Source organism: Podarcis liolepis (assembly GCF_965112155.1).
Source record: "Podarcis liolepis genome assembly, chromosome: 11".
NCBI classification, from domain to species: Eukaryota; Metazoa; Chordata; class Lepidosauria; order Squamata; family Lacertidae; genus Podarcis; species Podarcis liolepis.
Window position 1 is genome coordinate 28,538,913 of NC_139565.1, and position 24,784 is coordinate 28,563,696.

Consider the following 24,784-nt stretch of genomic DNA (forward strand, 5'->3'; position numbering starts at 1 on the left):
CTGATGAATGTGCACATGCTGCTGGTGTAGCTGGTGTTATTTTCAAACACACACACAAAAACCAATCTCTTTTCACCTGCTTCTTGTTTCGTTTCCTTTTGTGGGATTCCACTCCACTGGCCTTTTGCTGGCTTGAAGAAGCCTAATATTGAGAGCACAAACTCAGGGTGCTTACAGAAATTGTGTACGGCATGCCAAGGAAATGTGTTTCAAAAACAGGGGAGGCCATTTTAGAGCATAAAGCACTGAAAAGAAAATTGCCTTTCCCTTTTTAAAGGCTTTCTGAGGAAGCGTTTTATTTTACGAAAGGTTGAATTTTTAAACACCACAGTGTTCAGTAATAAGAGCTTCCATGCCAACATGTGATCCACCCTCGTTTCCAGCACAGGTGCACGTTACAGGAATTAGCAGGTGCATGTCTAAACACCATATGTACCCATGTATTCCTTCTAATGGTGAAAACTTTCCCCTTTGGTGAAAGGCTTATTGGTAGGACACAGCCTTGCCATACAAAAATTCCCAGATTCAGTTCCTGGCATCTGCAGAGAGGGTTGGAAGAGACTCCTGCCTAAAATCCTGGAAAGCTACTGCCGATCTGTGTTGACAATACTGAGCTAGATGGACTAATTGTCTGAGTCAGCTTCCTACGCAGCTTTAGCCATATTCTTTAAAAGTCACACTGACCTAGAGAGACTTGTCTTGGAAAGGTATGGAAACACGTGGCAGGGCTATGCCTCTCCCCAACTCTCTTTCCCCCCAGAATATACAGGTAACCAGCATCCAAAAAATTAACAACTGCCAACAGTTGTGAAGGTCAAGTAAGTGTTGCGCTTGCGTTAAAAGTAACACTGAATTTAGGTACCAATTAGAACAATGTCTTTTCCAGCTTCCTATTCTGCACAGAAGGTTTACAGCCATAAAACACATCAAAGCAAGAGAAGAAAACAATAGAACTGAATTGAGCATAGCCTTTCCTGCAGCATTTATGCTGCATCACTGGCTTGAGTTATTAGGTTGCAATGCTCTGCACACTTACTAGAAAGAGACTATGTTCCAGGAAACTAAACAGGACTTCTGGGTAAACAGGATAATACTGTTAGAGAACAGGGCATATACTGACTGGTTGTTTTATGTAATATTATGCATTGCAAGAGCTGAGCTGTGAAAATATATTCAATAGATGATCCTTCAGCTGCATTTGCAGCTTCTTCTTGTTGATTCCCATCCTCATTCTCTTTTCTACTAAGCTGCCTCTTTCTGAACTCAGTTGCACTGATGGCCTTCACTTCTTAGCCAACCAGCACAAATCCCACCTTAAAGCTACAGGAGCAGAGGGGGTGGGGTGGAGTTGGGGTACCCTTTCTTCACCGCCGGAGGCCATGTGGGCATTGCTGCAAAGGGTAGCACCCATTTGAAGAGGATGGGAGAGATCCCCTTGCTTTATCCAAAGTAGCTGTCCTGGAAACCGAGTCTATTATTTTTCCAGCCCTTGTTGTGTTGTGTAAGTAATGCTAAGAGATTGTCAATATAATTGTGGATGGAACTCAAGTTTAAAATTCAGAAAGAATCCAGCTCATGGACAAAAGAAATGGGTTGCATGGGAAAGACAGAAGAAGAATAGGACTGGGAATAGGCCAGTGGTACTTGTAGTCTGAGGACAGAAAGGGTCCCATTTTAACACAAAATCTGCTCACAATTTTATGTGCTTCTGTACCTGAGCCATGAGGATAAAAATGGAAAATATACCTGAAAATTATATATATATATAGTGGCTCAGATTAAGAGATCTCTTTTAAGTACACCTAAGGGGCTAGAAGATTTCCAGTGGTATCAATGACTTTTTTTTCCTTTTGAAAAGGAGACCACTATTGCCATATCAATAAGTTTCCCTTCAGTTTTCAAAGTAGTTTTATGGCATGGGAAGCTGCTGTTTGATAATAGCAAATGGCAGCTTCCTATACATTTTCTTCATGCCATTTATGTACCACTTCACTGTAAGAGAGACCCACTTCTGGGTTAGGCAGAAAAGCAATTACTGAAACATATAGGGAAGCAAAAGGATTAATGCTCTCTCTTCCTGCAATCAAGAAAGCTAGAGCAGTTAAGAATGATTTTCAACCACTTCTTCTCCAACAAGCATTGATAACCTCCTAATCTAAAGTCCTGCTCTTTAGTAAGGCAACTCCCCATCAGGTAGATCAAGGCAAAAGGAATATGAGGAAAAGGCACACCCCTTTTTTTGTTTCAACAAGTTTCGGAGATATGAAAGACAGAGATATAAGAAGTAAGCAGATATCCCTCATTCCAAATTGCAACACTACCCTAAGCAGAATGCACAGAACTTTAGTTTACCATGTAATTTCAAAGGTGACTGGGTGATTTAAATTTTGCAGAAATGATTATTAATATGCGCTTTGAAGGCCTGACTCAGCCACCTCAATATTCCTCTGTGACTTCTCTTCTTGCTACATTAAGCAACTTCTACAAAGCAAAGGTATCACACAGGTACAATTCACACATAGGAAAGAGGAAGATTGATCCTTTATTTTGTTCGCAAGAGAAGAGCAGAACATTTCTAGTCTGATCTAAATTGTGTGCAAAAACAGGCTCTGCATTTCTAGAGCTGGGTTTTTGGCACCCTCTCTAACAAGGTAAGGAACGTGCCAAGTGCTTCTAGTAGTGATTTGAATCTATAAATAGGATGCCCACTTTGCCTATTTATATGAGCACTTGAGTGCCAGTCCCATGAAGGTGAACACCAGAGCGCAAGAACAGATCTCTCAGAGTTTGGCTTACACTGACAAGTTGTGACAAACCTGCCTTAACAGAAACGTGATTTATAACTGCCAAGTAAGCAAGTTAATAGAAGCTAAATACTCTAGACCAGGAGTAGGGGATCTTTTTCAGCTGGAGGGCTGCATCCCCTTGTACAGAAGCTTTTAGGAGCTGCATGCTGGTGGAGGATGCAACCAAAGGCAAAACCAGATAGATCAAGTAATGTGATTCTTACCTTGGTGCAGTAAACTACCGTATTTTTCGCTCCATAAGGCACACTTTTTTCCTCCTAAAAAGTAAGGGGAAGTGTGTGTGCGTCTTATGGAGTGAATGCAGGCTGCGCAGCTATCGCTGAAGCCAGCACAGCACGAGGGAGAGCTGCGCAGCACCTCTTGGTCTGCTGGCTTCTCAGCGAAGCAGGATGAGGGATGAAAGGGGCTCCCCATGGCTCCCTTCCATCCCTCATCCTGCTTCGCTGGGAAGGCAGCACAACAAGAGGCGTTGCGCAGTTCTCCCTCTTGCTATGCAGGCTTCAGAGATAGCTGCGCAGCTTGGTCTGGCTTTTCAGGGAGGTGGGAGAAGGGACGGAGGGCAGCCAGTCAGTCTCTTCTCCCACCTCCCAGAAAAGCCAGCAAGAGCCGCTCTACCTTTAAAGACCCACGCCGAGCGAGCGTGTCTGTGGCTCTTGCTGGCTTTTCTTGTTTTCCTCCTCTAAAAACTAGGTGCGTCTTATAGTCGGGTGTGTCTTATAGAGTGAAAAATACGGTATATTCCTACCACACACAAGTTTTCTACATACATCTCTCCCATCCAGGCAAGCAAAGGGTGCTATCACAGCTCAGGACATATTCCAGTCAGGCGAAAGTTCCCATGGCAGGTGTAGCCTGGAGAAAGTCTTAAGCTCCAGACAGAGAGAGCTGGAGGCCCTGGGTCTCAGGTTCCCAACCCCAGTCCACACTATGTATCAGTTGATGTCTCTCAGTTATGTGGAGTTCATTACTGTACTTTAAACATTGATTGAGGCAATTGGATGTTTTAAAAACCTTTATAAGTTTTTATTTTATTGTGAATTGTTCTGTGTGCTAGTAGAGGCAGTATTTGAACCTGGTTGAATTCTGCAACAATGGGACTGATTACATAACAGGCAGAATGAGATAGACTTGTTTTTATGTGGTTAGCCTACTGAAGGATTTGATGAAGTCAGAAAATGAGAAATTTAGGAATCAAGGTTATGGGGATGAGGAGGTAAAATAGAACATGCAATTTTACATGGTCAATTACTGACCTACCTGGGAAAGCCCCCCCCCCCTTAAGCAATGACAATTTCAACTCACTATCCTCTCTCGAAAGAAGGAATGTTGTCTAGGGAGTTGCATATATGACTAAACACTATTAGTTGCAAAGAAATAAAGATTGCCTATCAGTTATGCATATATGAGCAAATTGAGACATATAATTTCACCTGACACATAAAACAAAGATTAGCATCACCTATATGCTGTTGTTGTTTTAGAGAAACTGACTGTGGACATTCCATTCAAATCCAAGCACTGAAACCTTATCAGTAGGAATTGGTTGAATAAGTGGTGCAATTTCCATACAGCCAATGATATGTGATCACAACAGAATTGCTCTCCACAACAGTTCTTAAGCACTGTTAACATTTATTACTTGCTCATATAAACCATTTTGATAGGGGTTAACACTGATAGTACACCAGTAGTGTTAAACTCTTGTGTTAAACCCTACTTCTTGGGTCAATCAGCAACTTGCACTCACTTGTGTGCTCAGAGATGGAAAAAGATCACATAGCAATTTCTTATAATAACAGCTGCTGTAAAAGCAGCACAGAATCAGACTGGTATAAATGGACACTTGCTTATCCTTTTTCAGAAGACATACCTTTGTTTCAGAAGGCTTCATAGTGGGTGCCTTTGAGGAAACCGTGGAAGAAGACTGAGCCTACAATGTGCAAAAAAAGGATGTGAATTAATTGCCCACCAATAGGAGTTAACTATTTTTATATATTTTAGAATTCCATCCCAATACAGCAAGTTGCAAATCTATATCCCGAAGCTCTCATTGATCTTGGATGTTCATTGATAGATGTGAACGCTGATCCTTTTTCCCACAAATTGCACAGAGCATATAATGAATGGGGAGTTGTGTTTAAATACACAAATAACCAAAATTCCATAGACTTATTACAAGATTAAACAAGATGTAACATACTCATTCATTAGTGGTAGGACTGAGCTAAAGTGCAAAGGTGGTTTTTTTTGGGGGGGGGGAATGTGCTATAGACAAGTAGAAGCTTGAATAGTCAGAATAACCTGGAGTGCTTATATCAGACACAGATGTTTTTTATTAGCCATGTTTGGTTTCCTTCTGGAATGAAAAGTGGGTTACAGATAACCAATAGAATGAAATGAAATGAAATTGATAATACTAAGCGAGTTGTTCAAGGGTGGATTACGTTTTGATAATCTCTTAATAGGGGCAAACCAACATTGCTAGAGTTAAGAAAAATGCAAGGACACAGGAGAAATGAAAGGGCACAGAACAGCAATTATTACAGGCTGCTTACAAAACCAATTAATGTTAAGATATTAACCTTTCCTCCCACCTTTCTTCAATATGAAGGTTAATGATGTACTGAAACCAAAGATGTATTTGTGCTTATAATTATCTCTTTAAGAGTCATTATACTGCCAAAATTATTTATTGAAAACAACCAGGCTAACAATCCCATCTTAATCCAAGCTTTCCAGAGCTGGCCTGAAGAAAACATTAAAACTCAGAATTACAGAACTGTAGAGTTGGAAGGAACCGCGAACATCATCTAGTCCAAACCCCGGCAGTGCCAGAATCTTTTACCTAACATGGGGGTCATGCTTTACCAACTGAGCTGTCATTTGAAATAAGTGCTTGTAGGCTCTGGCAAGTCCAAACGAAGAGTTTTACATTTACATAGGAGCCACATGGAACAGGTCCCTTATTTAAATTTTCTGTTTTACCAAATTTGAAAAACCATTTTCTTTTGCACCCTCGTTGCATAAAATGTGGCAAGCAGATATTCTATTGTTAAGTACATGTCTTCAGTGACAGACTCAACTTCAATAGCTTCTGAATGGCATGCCAAAAGGCTTTCACTGTGTAATTTGACTATTATCCACCTATATTTTTCCAACAAGTAAATGCTAGGCAATGAAGTCATACTTTCATTCTACAGTAAGCCACCTTTCACATAATCAAGTTACTTGTACAGAGTCTTCCTCCTCCAGGATACAGAACAAGTATCTGTTCCAAGCCTCCCTAAAATGAGTCACATTCATTATTGTCATGGAGTAAACATGCATCTGGAAGAGGCTGCCACCACCCTTGCCTTATAAGCAAGTCCCATACCTACCCTACTCAAACTGCCAGATTTGAGGCAATTGGATTCCAGGACTTGGGGAAGCAAATTGTCAGTCCCCAAGTGGGTGAGAAACAGCCCTGTGGTTCCAGAGCAGCAAATAAACATCAGAGGGACCATAGGCAAGTGTGAAGTAAAAATTAAAAAAGAGCCAGTGAGGAGTTGAGATCAAAGCAGTAATCAAGGAAAGAGAAGAGCAGCTCATGGCAAACTCTTTAGACTGGAGATGAGATACTCAGGGAGAACAATATATTAAGCCAAGGTTTCTTAAGCATGGAGGAGGACAATTTTAATCCCAGTCATGACTGGGGGAGAAAGGATAAACCTTCCCCTCTATGTGTGTGGTGGTCTACATAACAATCTCTCTTACGCTTGCACACACCTGTAAAGACTCACAGGAGGATGGTTAGATGGGATCAGCAGCTATATTGATTATGTATCAGTTCTTCAACTGGACTATAAACAGAGCAGGTTTGAAACTGAACATGAAACTAGAGGGAGCTTTTTATTTAAACTGAGAACGATCACAATTTAGATTTTCAGCACCACGTGTAATAAAACCCTTAGGAAGAAATGGCAAGAGTGTGGGCCAAGGGAAATTTAATCTGTCACAAAGACTGCAAGGAGACAATAATAACATTTACATTGTACACATCTAATGGGGCAGTGATGTCTTTCTTCATCGCAACTCTACAGAATGTTATTTGTTTCCTCTGCTATTTTCCTTTCAAATATTTATCAAGCAGCCATTAAAAAATAAAAAGCTTTTTACCACTGAGTTCATAAACAAGCAAAGTTTTGCCACTGATGAACCATGTGAATATATATGTTGGGCTTGGAAACAAATATGAAAAGAGTTGCCTGGTAACCGGTAATAACTGTATGATTCATAGCTAAACAGAACTTGGGAGAGATTGTAGCGTGTTTGACCAGAGGCACACCCAGTTTATAATACAAGATTTGTGAACTGCCTGGTGCACTGAATAAATCTGGCTCTTCTGAAAAAGGAAGAGAGAGAAATTTCAGATTTCAAAAACACAGCAGGAACAAAACCACAGTGTGGATATTTTCATGATACAATCAGAGCACCACTATAGAATATTAAAATAGCTGTAGTAAAGAATAAAAAATGCTTCACAGTGAATCTTCAAAATATAGGTAGGGCAGGCATAAGTCAGACCTGAATCTAGACCTGGGGGGTTTCTCTCTACCTTAGCTTCCTAGAGACAGTATTATATACTTAGATATATAAGCTAGGCGCCAAGGTTGAAGGTGCCAAAATGGAATGTCTAGTTGCATTTTTGGGCAAGATGGCTCTAAAGTCTTATTTTTCAAATGGAGGACTGACCGTGATTGATTCTCAGTTAAACATCTGGTGAGTTCAGATGGCAACCTTGAGCTAGCTTAAGAGCAGTGGCGTAGCGTGGGTTGTCAGCACCCAGGGCAAGGCAAGTAATTTGCGCCCCCTAACCCGTGGATTTGCGCCCCCTAACCCTAACCCCCAGGTGTTGCGCCCGGTGCGGCCGCCCCTCCTGCACCCCCCACGCTATGCCACTGCTTAAGAGCTTTGAGAAGTTAAAGAAGAAAAATCACTTGATCCAGGGACAGTCCACATATATAATGGCCTATTCTGACCTCTTTTTCTTAATGGTGACTGCTCCTGCTCAGGCTGCACAGAAAAACCATTTTGGTTCCAGAAATTCATTCTAATTGTGCAGATAAAATATAGAATTCTACAGGATGGGGTACTGGTGTGTGAAAACAGTCCAGATCCAATGATCACCAGATGGTGAAGATGTTAGGTGCCACCCTGGCACCCAGGCATCTTCACTTGGTTAGAAGCAGTTGAAAAGCGGGTGCAAAATGTGCCTGGCACCTGGCTAATTTTGAACACTGCCTAGAGATCAGAGTCTTGAGCTGGAAGTAGGAGCCTAAAGAGTAGCAAGCAAAAGGTATTACTGTACTGTGTTGATCAAGAGGCAGGAGAAGATCAGGCTCCTACTATTTAAACCAAACCTGACCAATTCAGAGGATTACTGCCTGTCAGTCTTTGGGGCAATGCCCCAGATTAAATATGTCTACTATGTCTGAAGAGGGGCCCAAGAGCGTGGTACACAGACCATGGACTATGGCCCAGCATAAAAGTAGTATGGTTCCCAGTTCAGGCCATCAACTCCTTAACAAATCCTATTTGCTAAACACCCAAAGTGCATAATCAACATGCACTCAAAGATTCAGGCAAATGACAGCTACCATGTGGTGTCAAGGTCATCACCACAAAGATAACTGGAGGAAATAGCCAAATTGTCACTGAAGAACTTTGGGTTTGCCCTCTACCCATGCTCTGGAGCTAGTTATCCAAAAAGCACATATCCAAAACCTCCAAGTTTCATGAAGCTATTTGGCTCACAGGAAAATGGGCATTTCCCATAACTTGGTGTAGGAAGATGAGGGGGAAACTAAAACAAGTCATTTTTGAAGGAGGGCAGGGGCGTAACATTTATAAGAGAGATATGATAGCCATATTCAAATATCTAAAGGGCTGTCACATGGAAGATGGAGCAAGCTTGTTTTCTCTTACTCCAGAAGGTAAGACCTGAACCGATGGGTTCAAGTTACAAGAAGGCAGATTCTGACTAAACATCAGGAAGTACTTTCTGACGGTGGGAGGTGTTCGACAGTAGAACGGACTCCCTCAGGAGGTTGTGGGCTTTCCTTCATGGGAGGTTTTTAAACAGAAGTTGGGTGGTCATCGGTCATGGATTTAGTTCAGACTCCTGCATCATCATCAACAACAAAGTAGTAATAATAATGTATTACTTATACCCACCCATCTGGCTGGGCCTTCCCAGCCAATCTGGGCGGCTCCCAACAGAACATTAAAAACACGATATAGCATCAAACATTTACAACTTCCCTAAACAGGGCTGCCTTCAGATGTCTTTTAAAAGTCAGATAGTTGTTTATTTCCTTGGTATCTGATGGGAGGCCACTACCGAGAAGGCCCTCTGCCTGGTTCCTTGTAACCTCACTTCTCGCAGTGAGGAAATCCTCAGAAGCTGGGCCTCAGCGTCTGGGCTGAACATGGGGGGGGGGGGGAGATTCCTTCTGGTATACTGCATTACAGAAGGCTGGACTAGATGACACTTGGGATCCCTTCCATCTCTACAGTTCTATGATTATAAGAGATGGCAGCAGTGTGTTTTCTTCCCTGCTGCCTTTCCTTAAACAAGAGAGCTTTTCCACTGCTAAAGATGGTGGTGAAACTGTGAAGAGACCACAGAAAATGATGCCATTTCAAGGGATGCCTTGCCATCCTTGTTGCCACACACATTGCCAGGTGTGATTTGAGTGAAAGAGCAGTGGTAGTAATGATTAGTAGAGTACATGATAAGCTAGATCCCAGCTTGGACGGGGTTGGTTCATAATACATAAATGGGCATACTCAAGCCTGCCATTACAAGCCTCCCAATTTCAACCTTCAACGTCATGGAAGAAGTCACTTCCTGGAGCAGAGACATCATATAGAAAGTTTCAGCTTCAACATTCTACTGAGTTGAGCGGGACCTATTCCCAGGTAAGAATGCTTAGGACTGAAGTTTAACTTAGCCAATTAACTCCAAACCCCATAACTGAAAATAATTGTTTTCTAAAACATTAAAGGGGGAAAATTGTTTATAATTTTGGGGGTCGGGCGGAAACATATTCCTACTATTGTTAGCTTAGCAACAGCTTTAGTCATTCAGCTTCATTGTTATGGAATAATATACATATAATATTAAGTAAACACCACCTTTGGGTTGGAAGAGACAATAGTTACCTGGACATGCCTGAACAGAGAGAGAGATATCCTGTACAGATCACCACACCCTGAATTACACAGGTTCCAAATATACACTGAATAGACAGTCAGCAATGACACACCAAATTTGTAAGACACCATTGTGAGCTTATGACAGTCAGTTCAGGTTTTTTCTTAATAAAAAAAGATTATGAATCATTAGATCTATAGCCATGAAGATCTTACTCTCGAGATTTTGCTAAGATCTTATAAGTCACTTCTTTCACAACAACCTTTCTGATAAAAACACACCAGATAGTCAGCAGCCCCTTGCAGAAAAGCCTATTCTTCTCAGGGCTAGAAAGCAAGAGTAAGAGCTGTAAAACTCTGCAACTCCAGAAATAAAATGCTCCAGCCCACTTACTAAGCACAACACTAACTAATTCAGCAGTTCATGTTCTGCAGTAAAGAGCACTGCAGGGTTGGAGAAGCAAAAGAAAGCAGGAAGTACGCAACGCAGTTAGACCGCAGTACTGACAGTAGCAAAAAAAACATCCCGGAAAAACAGTACTCACTCCAGGCAGCTGCTATGTTCCTTCCCAAACTCTAAGTAAACAGACTGCACCGGATCCTTATCACAATCTTGCTTTCATTTCAGTTTGTATCAGTTTTAGCCATGGTTTCAGTTTTAACACAGCCCCTGGAACAAACCCATGCCAGTGAAGATGGCACGACCAATCCGAACAGCACAAGCAGACACACTCAGTCTGCAGGCTCAGTTGCTCCGCCTTCTATGAATATTCAAATAAACTTGAGAGATCCTCACAAGGAAGGTGGGGACAGGCAGCAGCTAGCTTTGCCAAAATGGAACAGGAATTGCTGCCAAAGTCAAACGCGGGTGTTTTACTTATGTGGCTTGTAGTTAAGAGAAGACAGTAGACAAAACTGAATTACTGTACCAAATTTTATTGAGGCTTCTGAATTTTCTGATTTACCAAAGGCACAAGGAAGCTTGAAGTGGGAGTACTAATAACCTACTGGCAGGGGATTTTGTTTAACCAAATTTGGAAAGGCATATAGCAGGCACCCCCCAAACTCAGCCCTCTAGATATCTGGGACTACAACTCCCATTATCCCTGATCACTGGTCCTGTTAGCTAGGGATGATGGGAGTTGTAGTCTCAAAACATCTGGAGGGCTGAGTTTGGGGATATATAGCCTGAAGACCGCTCTATAACGTATAAATGCATTACAAAAACCAGTTAAGGCAGCCCTTTCACTGCTCTTGTTTATTCACCAGGAAGAATATGTGGGGACAAAAATATTTGAAACTCTTCATAATATGACTCTAGCTTGATTTCTAAATAAATATTCAGCATGTTAACACTGTTATATGAAAACATCAGCAACAATGTACCACATATCTTTTGAAACTATTCTGAATATTTTTTAAAAACAAATTATTTGCATATTGAAATTTGTTTGGAAACTTCTCTTAATCCAGAATACAGAGAGGAAGAGAACTATATTTTCAAAATGTTGCTTTTGAATTCTATATAGCAATAAAGCCATTTTAGTGTGCACTGTATAGAACATGTAACATTCTCTTTATCAGACAATATTTTACTGCTGCACATAAAACTGTTAGAGCCAGGGAACAAATTAAAAAGAACATCAGCTTATAGGAGCTGTAGTGCTTCAGGTTTTCCTTACTATATGCATAATATATAGATGGGGACAAACCATAGCACACTTGCAGAGTGCATACGTCATGTGCAGAAGCTTCCGTGGTCCACCCCAGACATTCCACTTAAAATAATCCTAGCTAGAAGAGCAGGCAAAAACCGCAATCTGGAGAGCTGCTAGCAGTCAGGGTGGAAAATAACAGAAAAAGTAGATTCAATATGATAGTTTCCTACAGGTATTTCGCCACCACTCTAAAAATAAATATTTCCTCTTATAACACAATATATGTGAAATAGATAAACACTGAACAAGCTGCATTAATGGCTCAGCTAAACTTCTGGAAATCTCATCCATTAGGAAAGTGCCAACTGGTGTTGACACCAATTTGTCCACATAACCCCAGACTTGCCACCACCGTGCCCCGACACCATCCAGGTAAATGGCAGTGATGCCATTGTGGCAGCTCTGCTTCACCAACCCCTCCCAACCAAGTCAACTCACAATAATTAAAATCAGAGGAGGCCATTTGAACCTCATTGGGCAAACCATTCTACAATGCTGGTGCAGTCACTGAGAAAGCCACTTTCCTTGGCCCACCCAACAGTGCTTCCACTATGACCTTCCTCCTTGAGTTTAGTGAACAGGTAAGCAGACCTGGGAGGAGGCGTACTACCAAGGCTTTGAACTGTGCCTGGAAACCAGTTGGTAAAACATAGCTTCACATGCATGCATGATCTCAATGCAGACATTTTCAAGGGATTAACATGATGCTAGCTTCCTCACAGTGCTGTGAAATACCCAGAACCCATCATAGCACCTCAAAATTTAACACTAAAGTCTGCAGTTTTCATTCAGATATTTTATACATGTACGCAATATTGGTGTATGTCAACCACATGATTTCATTTGGACCCTGATTTGGAGCTTTCGTCAAAGCACTTTCTAGGTGCCCGATTCATCTCAGGGTCTGTCCAAGTCCACGCTGTCTCCCAACCTTCCGGCCACTTTGCTATTGGGAAATTCAGCAATGGTTATAACCATTTTTTTTCTTCTGACATGCATGCATTAAATCTGCAGGCATATTTTCCCCTCCAGAGTCAATAAAGCCTACCAAGTTACAGACAGATAGATCAAGGCACTTTTGTGCTAGATACCTTTGATTTATTTTTTAAGGAAATGTCTAAAACCCTTTTTATTTTGGGGTGAATTTTGATGAAATTTGCAGGTAAGGTCACACCTTCCAGAGGCATAAATCCTCACGGCAGACATCATTCTGTAATTTGTAATTTTCCCACAGGGACAGCCATTACAGTTTTGGAAGGGGTAAAAAAGAAAAAGAAAAAAGACTTGCTTAATCTTCTCTAGTGTTTCATGGGCAATTTGACAGAAAATCTCCACTCTGGTGTTTGCTCGCCCTTCTCCCATGGCTTCACCATCATTATGGCAAATTTAAGAGACATTACTTTTGGTTTCAGCAGAAGCCTGTCTGCAGCCTTTTGTGGGGAGTGGAGGAGGGGTGACACCTGTATTGTCAAGGCATCACAACTCACTTCAGGGGCCACTGTTTTAGCTTCTGTGCTCCCTTCCAGAGATTCTGCTTTGCCTCTGATATGCCAAATATCCACAAGGCCCTCCTACTCATTCTGTTGAATAGGGCACTGATTTTAGTAACTTGACTACAGCATTTTTAAATCATCGTTGGATTGACTTGTACAGATCCTGATTCACCTCAGGGAGGCAGACGATCCGTCTGAGGCATTTCATTACACTTCGGAATTCATATGAATCCAATGCACATAGCCTTAAAACGCACACTTAAAGTGGCTGAATCACTGACAACATTGAAGTTTCAGTTGACTGATATACCACTCATCTATATTATTAATTTAAAATATGAATGAGCCACATTTTAGGTTCAAACCCTCCAAAGGCAGCTTCCAACAATCTGTCAACAATATAAGAACCCACAGTCAATTTAAAGACAGATGACACCAGCATAAACATTCACGATTAGATAATTAGTAAAGCATTTGCCGGTCATGCTTCCAGGAATATGACGAACAGTTCTATAACCACTCAAGTTACCTTACTGATGGAAGATGTCCCACTTGTTTGTGTTTTAGGAGATTCGGCAAGGCTAGCACTTTCAGGTTTCTTCTACAAGACAAAAAAAATTGAAATATTAATTTAAAAGTAAAACACTAATGCTGTAGGGAAAATCTTCAATAAAGATAGATGTTGCATCCTATTTTCAGAGCTTTTTTTCTTGCCATGTTGATGATGTACTGATTTGCAGTCAGCATTTTACTAAAGTGCAATTACTTTAATTCACTCACTAGCAATCTTTGGGTACTATGTGAAAGTATGAATATGAATAGGAACATAGAAAACTGCCTTAAACTGAATCAGACCATTGGTCCTTCTAGTTAAGTATCACTACACCAACTGACAGTGACTCTCCAGGCAGGGAACATTCCCAGTCCTACCAGGAAATACTAGGGATTGAACATGGGACCTTCTATAGGCAAAGCAGACGCTCTACCACTGAGCTATGCCCCTTCCTGAATAACAACTCTGCTGTTATCCTGGATAAATACTTTCCCTGGGAAGGGATGCAAAAATTTGTGCTCTGCTCACCATATAGTCAGCTTAGAGTCTGGTGCACAGACTCAATTCAAGACTGTGAACGAGCTATGTCTTCCCCTTTCAATTTCCTTCTCAGTATTAACCAAGGGTTTGTCATAATTGGAAAAAATCAGCAAACCATGGCAGGGACTTCTGGTGACGGATTGAAAACCATGGTTGGAAGCAGGTTTCCAATTTACAACTAAAGGGGAAATGATTGCATCAGCAAATGATGCCTGCCATCATGGCAAATAATAGTTGATACCAGAGGCAGTTTTAGGGTGGCGTAGAATGGAACACAAGTGGTGGGGGGCACAGAGAACCAAAAGTCCACCACTGTTAATACTACACGTGAAATGTTCTCAAATGGGCCAGCTCTATAAATAAGTAGGTCTCTATAAACAGGACATTGCCTTGACAATCAAGTACAAGGAGCTTCTCCTGGCTTTTAGCCTTTTATTATAAATACATATTTTCTCCTATATTAATAACACAGGATGGATTGAAAGATGAAAACTAAGAATGGTGCAAAAAGTCAATGCAAACATAATTAATTAGTTGCCCTTCTCTGTCAAAGTTCCAGCATCTTAATATGAAAACAGGCAGGCAGATCTGCAGACACACATGTAGGCAATTTATCCTCTGGTCACAATACTTTTTTAAACCCTTCTCTCCCACTCTCATCCAACCTGCATGAAAACCTTGGAGTCACTTAATTACTATCTCATTCAAGAACTCAAACATGTCAATGAGACCAGGCTGAGCTGGTGGTTTTTCACACTGGGTGTCAAGTTAACACACAGAGCTGCCCTTCTCCAAACATTTCCATGATATTCACACTGGTGCCTAGCTCATGAAGAGTCTCCTTAAGATGCATATTTTTAAGACACACCCTATTTTTGTGGTTGTAAGTTGCTTTAAATTGTTTTTAATGTTCTATTTCAAACTGTTGTGACCCATCCTGGGACCTTAGGGTGAATAAATCAAATTAATAACAAGGCAACCCTGTATCAGGAAGTTTTTAATGCTTGATGTTTTATGTTTTTAGATATGCTGTAAGCCTCCCAGAATGGCTCAGGAAACCCAGCCAGCTGGGCGGGGTATTAATAATAATAATACCTGCCAAACAATTTCCATCCAAACCTAGTGTGAAACAGCCTTAAGAAATCTACTTAACCCAGCAATGCTTGGAGCTTTTCCCAAGAATAGTAAATAATATACTAACACTGTAACAACATCAAACATCCCAGATGATGTTTTAGAGTGTAACAAAAACTGCTGACACATGTCCGTGACTTGTGCTTCCAATCTGAATTGGAGGTTTTCCAAGCTGCTCTGGTCAAGTGAGACTGTAGACAGCACATCACCCATGGCCTCCTTCAGTAAAGATAGCACCACTCCCTCAAAGAGGCATTAATGATCTCTTTAACCAGTGCAGGTAGTCATTCCCAGCTTACAAGTGTTTAGCATTGGCTGGACCATATACTATGCATTACATAAATTATTTAGATATATAAAAATTCATTGCTGCACTGACTTCCCTGTAAGATTGCATATATCAGAAAAAACATCTAACACACTACAAACAGCATCACAGAAATGATGTAGCACTCATTCTCCTAGCATCTTATAGTTAATGATCAATTTGAGGACTGTGTCTATTAATGCTGTGATGGATGGTGCCACAACAATATGAAGCTCGCTGGGTAACCTTGGGCCAGTCAAGGTCTCAACCTAACCTACCACACAGGGCGGTTGGAATTAAATGAGGAGATAGATCCATGTAGGCAACCTTCAGTTCCTTGGATGAAAAGGTGGGATATAAACAAAATAAACTAACTATCTGATAACCAACAGATGCTAACTCCAAAAAGACATCTCTTATGCAAGCCGCTCTATAATTTCTATTGAAAGGTGGTATATTAACTGCTATAATACTGTTATGATTTGGGGGGGGCAGACTCCCCATAATCCTAAATTTAGTAATGGGGTAGAATTTAGCCAATTTGGGGAGTATGAGGGGAAGATGCCAGGCCAGTGAAACATACAGGCTGAACCAGTTGCCCTGTTCAGGAGACTGCTGAGAGTGATGCCATGGATACATAACCCTGCAAACATAGGTGCCAGCTCCCTGGGGACCTGGGTGCCCAAACACCCACAAAATTCCCCATGAAGAGGCTGGGCACCCAGAAATTTCAGTGCCAGGGCCATGCACACTGCACGGCACCCACGGCCCCGGGCACGCACAGTCTCAGAGCCAAGCTGGCACTCCTGCCTGTAAATGTTAGCTTGGGATGCTAGTCATTCATTCAAAGTTTGACATTTTAAGAGAATAGCAAATTGCATAGAAATAATATTATGATTGCACACCTTCCTAGAAGAATTGGGCTCAAACTTCTTTTGAAATAGGAGCACTCATGCTGGCCTTTCAGCAAGGGCCCTGGAATAGAAATGTTCCAACCAGAATTGTTTTGCCCTTTTACTCCCACCACCATTACCACAAATTGTGCAGTTTCCAAATCAAGGAGTAAAAATTGGCATGAAGCAGGGAAGATTGTTTCAGGAGGCAAAAACATAGCACTGCCAATGTTATTCAGACAAGTAGATAGTGCCCAACTCCTCCTTGAAAGTAAGCAACGTACAAGGCAAAGCATTCCAAACTTGACACAGAAAAGGAAGTATCTACAGTGCATGTATATTACTGCTACTCTGTGCACATACCACCTACCAGTGGATTATCCACTTTGACAGTGCAGAATGAGGAGATAGAAAAAGTAGACAGGAATGGCTAAGTTAGAAAGATGCTGAATGTGCCCATTCCTTAACCGAGAACACTCATCTCAACTTAGAGCAGGGAGTGGAAGGTCTCCAGTGGCTGTGTAGCCTCTTACTGTTGTCTCTCCTCCCTGGACTGGGGCCAGTAATGATTCCTAGTAATGTTTGATAACTTTCTTATACTTATGTATGTTCAATACAATGGAAATGCAAGTGTGTCAAGTTGTTTTCATAATTAAGCTCTTAGGATTTTCTTCTTTGAAAGTACAATACAATGGCTGATCCATGATATGCCAACATAATAGTCATATCCACCTAAGTCGTACACTGGGTAGAACCATTGAAATTAGTGGGCTTGCAGGTCTACTGTGAGCATGACTTAGCTGGAAACATAGAACCTATTTACGCCGGACTCAGCTAATGAGTACTGCCAACAAAAGTCCACACAAGGACTTCCAATCGTGCAATGGGATTTCTGCTCGGCAAGCTAAAATGCTTACACTGACGGAAATGTTGCCATAGCCCTACATTCAATTCCACCCACTGTCTATAAACAGTTATTCATGCATTTCCAGTTTCTGTGTCTTCAGGAACTCGGAATTCAACACAGCACAACACCCTGCTTTATGCAGGTAAGCTGGAAAAAAAACTTAGACGATGAAAGGATTGAGTTGACAAAGTCAGAGGAGATGCATTACAGCAGCCCTTGTTCTTCAGGCAATACAATATCTACTCATCTGTCTAATGAAAGGCAGAAGAGATCACATTACAAGCAAATCACCATTTAGTCAGGAAGTCTCAGAGATTTAGGTGACATGATGGCTGGTGTGGCTGAAATGTCAGATTGCTGCTCTTCTGAACTGAGAGAATCCTGTTACAGTGCTCTAGGTAGGAATCATTAAACAAAGCAGTTTGCTCTGTTGTACCTCTCAGCTTCCTCGCTCTCCCCCACACTATGTTTCCTTCCCACACTATTGAAATTACAACTGGGTTCAGTTACAGATATTGGGCTGCAAATATTTATGTAGCGCTTCATCACTCTTTTGATCTTCTAAATTATGGCAAACAAAGCAATATTACTTGTTGCTATTTTCAAATCATGAAATCTAAGCAAACAGTACGCGGTGAGAGCCTTCACCAGTAAACATTTTATAAAATAGCAATTAGAAGTCATTGCACACAGGAAAATAGGAATTATTTATGCATTTTGAGTTTGTTAGCTGCCTTGACTAGCACAATAATTTTGGTCAAAAGTCATTACTGTAACATAATCCTAGTAATAAAAACATAATGCTTTATAGTTACCTCCACTGCTTCTGCTCCTTTTTTATCTCCCGGTGATCCGCTTGCATTTTTAGGCCCACGCTGTAGGAAACATAAAGACAAACTGTAAATTAAAGCAAAAAAAATGATACAGCCAAGATATTGGCCGTGACCCATGAAGTACAAACCTATTTCTCTCCACACCCACTAAAACTTTGGACTTCTATTTCTTGCAGAGAAATATCCCTTTCTATACCATGTGAATCCAAAGCCTATGATCACTATAGTTTGAACAGGTCAGGATCTGAAAATACAGTTTTTAATTTGTTTAAGATCCAAATTCACTCAAAATCCTGGTACCGCTAGTCTCCTAGGTGGGAAATAACAGGAAACTGTAGTTAGTTTTAAATTATTCAATCATGGTGTGCCAAAAAGGAAGGAGTGCAGGGATGGTGTGAAGGCACTGCACAAACCACTGGTCATGACCCCTAGAGGCTTACATCAGTGATGATGGGGAATTGTAGTTCTGCATGGCCAGAGATCAGGAATGATGACAGTTGTATGTCTCCAAAAATTGTTGAGCCACAACTCCCCATCATCCCTGATCACTGTCCATGCAGGTTGAGGCTGATGCAAGTTGAAGGCCCAACAACTTCTGGAGAACCTCAGGCTCCCCATTCATGACTTATATGGCATGGGACCAGGATACTTGAAAGGTCCTCTTAACCTGTATGAGGCAGCTCACACACTAAGATAATCATCAGGCCCATAGCTTGACAAGAAATGTACATCCTAACTAAGCAGGCACATCCACTGTGTGACCCAGAGGTGATGCACAGGGGAGGCACCGTGTGGCACTGCTGCTTGCTCACCTGGAGAGGGATGGGACAGGTGCAGTGGCAGCAAGATTAAAGAAGAGTTAAGTTGGTAGCAGCCCGGTGGTGTGTGCATACCAGAACGGCCTCTGCTGCCAACCTTGGATCTCCCCCCCCCCCCCCAATTTTACCTCTTCTTCATCTCATCCCTACTGAACGAAAGGTGCTGGTGCTCTACCCCATTGCACATCCTTGGTGATGTAGCTTCATGTGAATAAGGAGGCTACCTGACAGCAAAAACAATCATAATAATCTACCATAATAAATCTACTATATCAGTCCAACAAACTGCAGTTCTACAAAAAACTGTACTGTACACTTTACACATGCACCATTTGCAATCTTGCAAATAAATTGCACTGTATTTGCCTGTAACTGTTCTGGTGCTGAGAATGACATAGGATACAGTGTATAAGATGCAGCATTTCTATAATACAAAACGTATAACCACAGAGGGCTTTATATTGTGTCACTTCAACAGTCCTGTGCATATAATGGAGACTTCAACCCACAGGAGATAGTATCTCCCCTTGCATGAATGCTTTTCCTGCGAAGCACACATTTCAGGAATTATGTGCTGAACTCTCTAATCAGCTAAACCAGCACCTAATGCTCTAATTAAAAGGAGGAAATAGCTTGCAGCATGTGTACGCCTCTATAACACACACTATTTTAGGTATTAATATTTCACAAGGTGTTTGCATTTGCTTTTGAACTAGCACTTTTAAAACTTTGTGAAATCATGCCATAAACATACTTGATCTTCTGCACGCACACAAACCCATCCAACCAAGAATTCCAGTTGGTATATCCAAGACCTATGCCATCCATTGATGCTGCATCTATATACCCCTACATCTTGTTTTATTGCATATATACCCAACAAGCACAATACGGTGTATATGATTCCCTACTGCTTTATCCTCACTATATCAGTGGAATATATTGCCTGACTTTGGGCAAGCTTGTCTAGTAAGCTTCATGGTTGATCCAGAATTTGAACCTTGGTCTTCCTTGTACTAGTCTTACAGTATAATCACAATGCTACATTGGCTCTTACGTGAGAAACATATTCACTTCCTCTTCCAGTGCACCATGCTTCCCTAGAGAGCTTTTCATTTAAGGAACTATTTTGTGAGGCTTGTTCACATATACACCACTTGATATGTTATCATCTGATGCCTCTAAATGAGTCAACTGAACTATCTCCATTGGACAGTAATAAACTTAGAGTGAACCTTAGGTGATGGGTCTATTATTGGTGATGAGTCTGTGGTGGCTCATTCATAAATCCAAGTCATTGCATGATGCTACAGTCAATAAGTGCTGGAGATACATGTGTGAACTAGCCCTAAGTCAGTCATTCTACATCACTATGATCCAGCTATAAAAATTCTAAAGAGTCATAAATTGTCACAGATGTAACAGATGTAACACAGCTTTCCCACCAATGTAAATAAGATTTCTATCTAAAGAGCAGCCTACAGCTATAGGAATGTGCTGCATTCAGTCACAGAATTTTGAAACTTGAACCTGTATTTTCTTTGGGTGGAGAATCAATGCAAAGGCGGCGGCACAAATCCAAAGTCCAACATTTATCTGGCTATTGATGTTATTACTGTACCAAAAGTAGTACCTGATGTTTAACTAGAACCACACTTTCTTAACATACCCAAATAAATGGAGAGCTATTAACAACAGTCTAAGGAGTACAAGTAATTTCTTAGCTTGTAAAACCACAGCAAATCAAAAGAAAACTTCGAGAGGCTAAAGTTGGATAGCTTTTGAACACGACATTCCAGTGAACAGCGTTTTCAATTTTCTTCACAAGCATGAACAATAGCGTTCAATGAAGCAGACTGAAATGCCATAAAAGCATGTTCTCTCATGGCCACACCTGTCAGCTCTGACTCCTTGATCAGTCAAGGTAAGCCTCATAAACTGGGAGGCACAGACCTCCGTAAAGACAGAAGCTAAAATGTATTTGGAACATGTTCAAGATTTCTCTCATTGACTTCTATTAGCTTTGGAGCAGACACATGAAGACTTCCCTGGTGATGGGATGTTAACAACAACAACAACAACAACAACAACAACAACAACAGATTTATAAATCACTTCCTGTGAGGCATCTTGGGGGGGGGGATTACACATAAAACTTTGACAGTATAAAGCAACAAAATCTATAACTGCATATATAAAATAACTTTCCAATCCAATACAGATGCCAAATGGGAAAACAAACTCAACTTTGAAGGTGTGTTGAAAGAGAGGTGTCCCACAGCAAGAGATGAAGGAAAGTTCAAATGTCAATTGACACTGTACATAAAGTATTAACTCACCCACAAAGCTGAACATCTTTATCAGAACTCGGGTCCATGGACAACCTTCTCATTCCACAAAATCTGATTTGCTTCTGATGACAGGAGCATCCCAAGTAGAGTTTCCACTTACACGATGCTCCTGCCAGTGGAAGCAGGGGGGCTTCCTTCAGGCACTTGTACCCCCTAAAAATCTGCTCCAAAGAGTTGGGGGACCCTCTGGAGCAGAGCAAGCAGTGCTACTGGAGGGAATCAATGTCTCTCCCATAAACTCCTATAGATGGATTTGTTTCCTGTTCATAGAAGCCTAATTACAGAACATTGGCCTGGATCCTAACAAAATATTTTATTCTCTGTATTTCCAGCCCCAGTAAATAAAAATAAAAAAAATTATAAAAATGTGGTTAGATTGGAAAATTTGGAGGGAGGAATCAAAAGGGAGCTATTAAATAAATAAATAAATAAATAAAGCAGTATTGTTAGATGTGCAGCTGTTACAAAGTTGCTTGCAAACTAACAGAAGGCACAAAAATGCAATTTTGTATCATTTCGTGGATTACAAAGAAACATTGCTATTAGTATGGTGCATACCACAACTGTTCATGCCAGTCCTTCACTTTTTTCATGACTGACTTCATCCTTTGTTGACTTGTATGTAGCAATAATTTTCAGATACTGAGGCATTTGGTATAGCACACATTTGCCATTATGTAGCCATGCAATGTTTCTATTTGGCCAGGATAAAACACACAGCAATTTATAAATACAAGATACAGTAATATGTTCTTAGCTCACAAGATACATACATATAATTGTAACTTGCACTTTGCACAAGAGGATGCCGGAAATGTTGCAACCACAAGAGAAAATCCCATCAGGTCACTCAAGGCACCTAGGCAGCCTTCCCTCTTCAAAACATGCAGGAAGACAACACTTGCTATTCCAATGAGATTTGCATCCTGTTTCTGGAAGCAAATAAAAAATTGCTATGCTGTGCTTCATCCGCTGTGAATGAGCACATATGTGCAGTATCACATACTCCAGATTCTGAAAATTATCGCTGTGTATTAATCCACAAATGGTATCAGTTTGAAGCTCTGCTGATAAAAGCACACAACTGGTTGGCTATCTGACTGCCCTGTTTATAAGAGAGATGAAGAATCTGTGGCCTTTCCAATATTGCTGACTTCCAGTTCCCATCATCCCCTAGCACTGGCTGTGCTGGCTGTGACTGATGAGAGCTGAAGCCCAACAACTTCTTATCTTGTTCATTTTATCTCTTTTGCATTTAATAAGTCACTTAAAACCAATCAAAATGGCCCAGGTGTATATCTGTCACAACCCTTTTGGTATGTTTGGTTGTTTAACACACAAACCATATGTGCAGCAGGGCCATGCCAAGACTATGATGCTGCCCAATGAAAACAACATTGGTGTGTCTTCATTCAGTATAGAGGTGCCAACTGCACTTGAATGTGATTGGCAATGGGATAGCATACTCCACCATGCTAGAGGGCAACAGGTTAGTTGGGGAAAGGTGCAGGGCAGCCATGTGACACATACAAACACAGCATCAGCCACATGAGAGAGCCACTCTACGCTACCTACCAGCAGGAATGGCCCTGTATTGGCCTACATTTAGTCCCTGCAATTAACATTATGCTGCTGAAGTAGATTTAGGCACAAGATCTTAATACAATCTTGAGCGCCCATGATTACCTGACTTTGATGGCCTTGCCAGACACTTTAGTGTTGATTTACCTGTGGATTGCTAGCACAATGTTTGGTTTTCAGTGGTATCACTGGTAGCCAGTTAGGACTCAAGAGACCTTTGTTTTATATACCAGGATGCTAAACTTGCAAGTTATGTCATTTCTCATAACTGAGGCAGAAGTGAGATAAAGAGGTTGACTGGAGGTCTATGGCACAGTAGCAGGCCAGCCACATTTTGCCAAGCCTGTACACAAACGCATAATGTGTGTCTGTACACAAACGCATAATGTGTGATTTTGAAAAGGACTGTGTATTCTTACTGTTTCATTTAAAGACATATTGATTGCAAAACTAGAAGCCCAAAGTTTATACTGCATTCCTGGAAAAAATAATACTCCAGAACATGCAAGAAAAATGATTGTTTACTTCAGGTGTCTGCCTGGAGAATTTAGAGCTAACAAGAGGCGTTGGGTTCAACTCTTTTTATGCACAAAGACTCCCTGGGTGGTTCTTACCATCAACATGCCCATAAGCACAATCTGTATATGACAATCCACAGCTGCTTCATTATGCTTCTACTTGAATTCCCAAGTCTAATTAAGAATACCAACTACCTTTCATCTGCACCTGCTAATAGCAGCTAATTGATTCAGATGTTAAGATAAAACAGGAACTGAGAAAGAAAATTAACATTAATTGAATTAAAAGTATGCATATCCTAATCAATTCCCTCTAGCAATGGGGGATCCTTTTTTCCTATCCTCTTAGTACATTCCGAACTGAATGTGTGGGTCAGTCCTGCTATAAGCCATCGGTATAGGCAAGGAGGGGGGCAGGGGCAGCTGCCCCCCACTAAATAAAAATCAATAAAAATACTTAACTGAGGTTTTCCTCCCCCTAACAAAAGCCTGCCCTCCCCAACAAAAATCCTGGCTACGCCCATGCTATAAGCCAGAGATTTCTTTCAACGCTCGCTTCAGGTGGGAGGCTGTCCAATGCTGAGTTGCTGCCTGGTGTATGTTTCAAAGCATCAACTGGGCCAGATGTTGGCCAATCTGGTCTCTGCTTTCAAATGCATCCTTTCTCAGGAGGGAGGCTGGCCAACCTACCACCTGAGGAGAGATTTGAAAGTACAAACTGGGCTAGCAGATAGCTGGCCAATTCTGCATTTCCAAAGATGGAAACCGAAGTCCAAATAAAATTAATCAATGGGCCAGATATAGCTTGTGGGTCATGGGAACCCTCCTAAAAACACCCTGTGGTAATCAGTATTTGAATATTTTGCACGAATCGGATAAAGTTACTAAATCTGCAGTCCTATCCCAAATTATCTTAATCAGCAGCAGGACTTGCAATCAAAACCTAAACATGTCTACTCACAAGTAAGTCCTCACTGGGGCTTGCTCCCAGGTAAAGGAGGTTAGGGCTGCAGTCTTGATCCAGAAATGGGATTAAGCCCCAACTGAATTGAATAGGTCTTACTTCTGAGGAAGAACTGTGCTACAAATGCATCTGTGTTGAGTAATGCAGTCAATCGCTTTTATTTCTCAACTATG

The 24,784-nt window shown here is 41.2% G+C and overlaps 1 protein-coding gene across 15 annotated transcripts in view; it reads right to left on the reverse strand.

Annotated features, from left to right (window-relative positions):
• Positions 1–24,784, reverse strand: part of CAST (calpastatin) — a 58,325-nt gene that overhangs the window by 27,565 nt on the left and 5,976 nt on the right. For 6 of the 15 annotated variants that reach the window (XR_014516818.1, XM_083464467.1, XM_083464473.1 and 3 more), the window contains 4 exons: positions 18,362–18,421; positions 13,742–13,813; positions 4,678–4,737; positions 77–142 (listed from right to left, as the gene is read on the reverse strand). Coding sequence is in view for 13 of the 15 variants with exons in the window: in XM_083464467.1 (XP_083320593.1) it covers positions 77–142; positions 4,678–4,737; positions 13,742–13,813; positions 18,362–18,421 (258 nt within the window). In the remaining 2 variants the exon portion in view is untranslated. Of the gene's footprint in view, positions 1–76; positions 143–4,677; positions 4,738–10,546; positions 10,770–13,741; positions 13,814–18,361; positions 18,422–24,784 lie in introns of those variants that run through there. The other 9 variants (XR_014516817.1, XM_083464479.1, XM_083464477.1 and 6 more) reach the window with 5 other exon arrangements.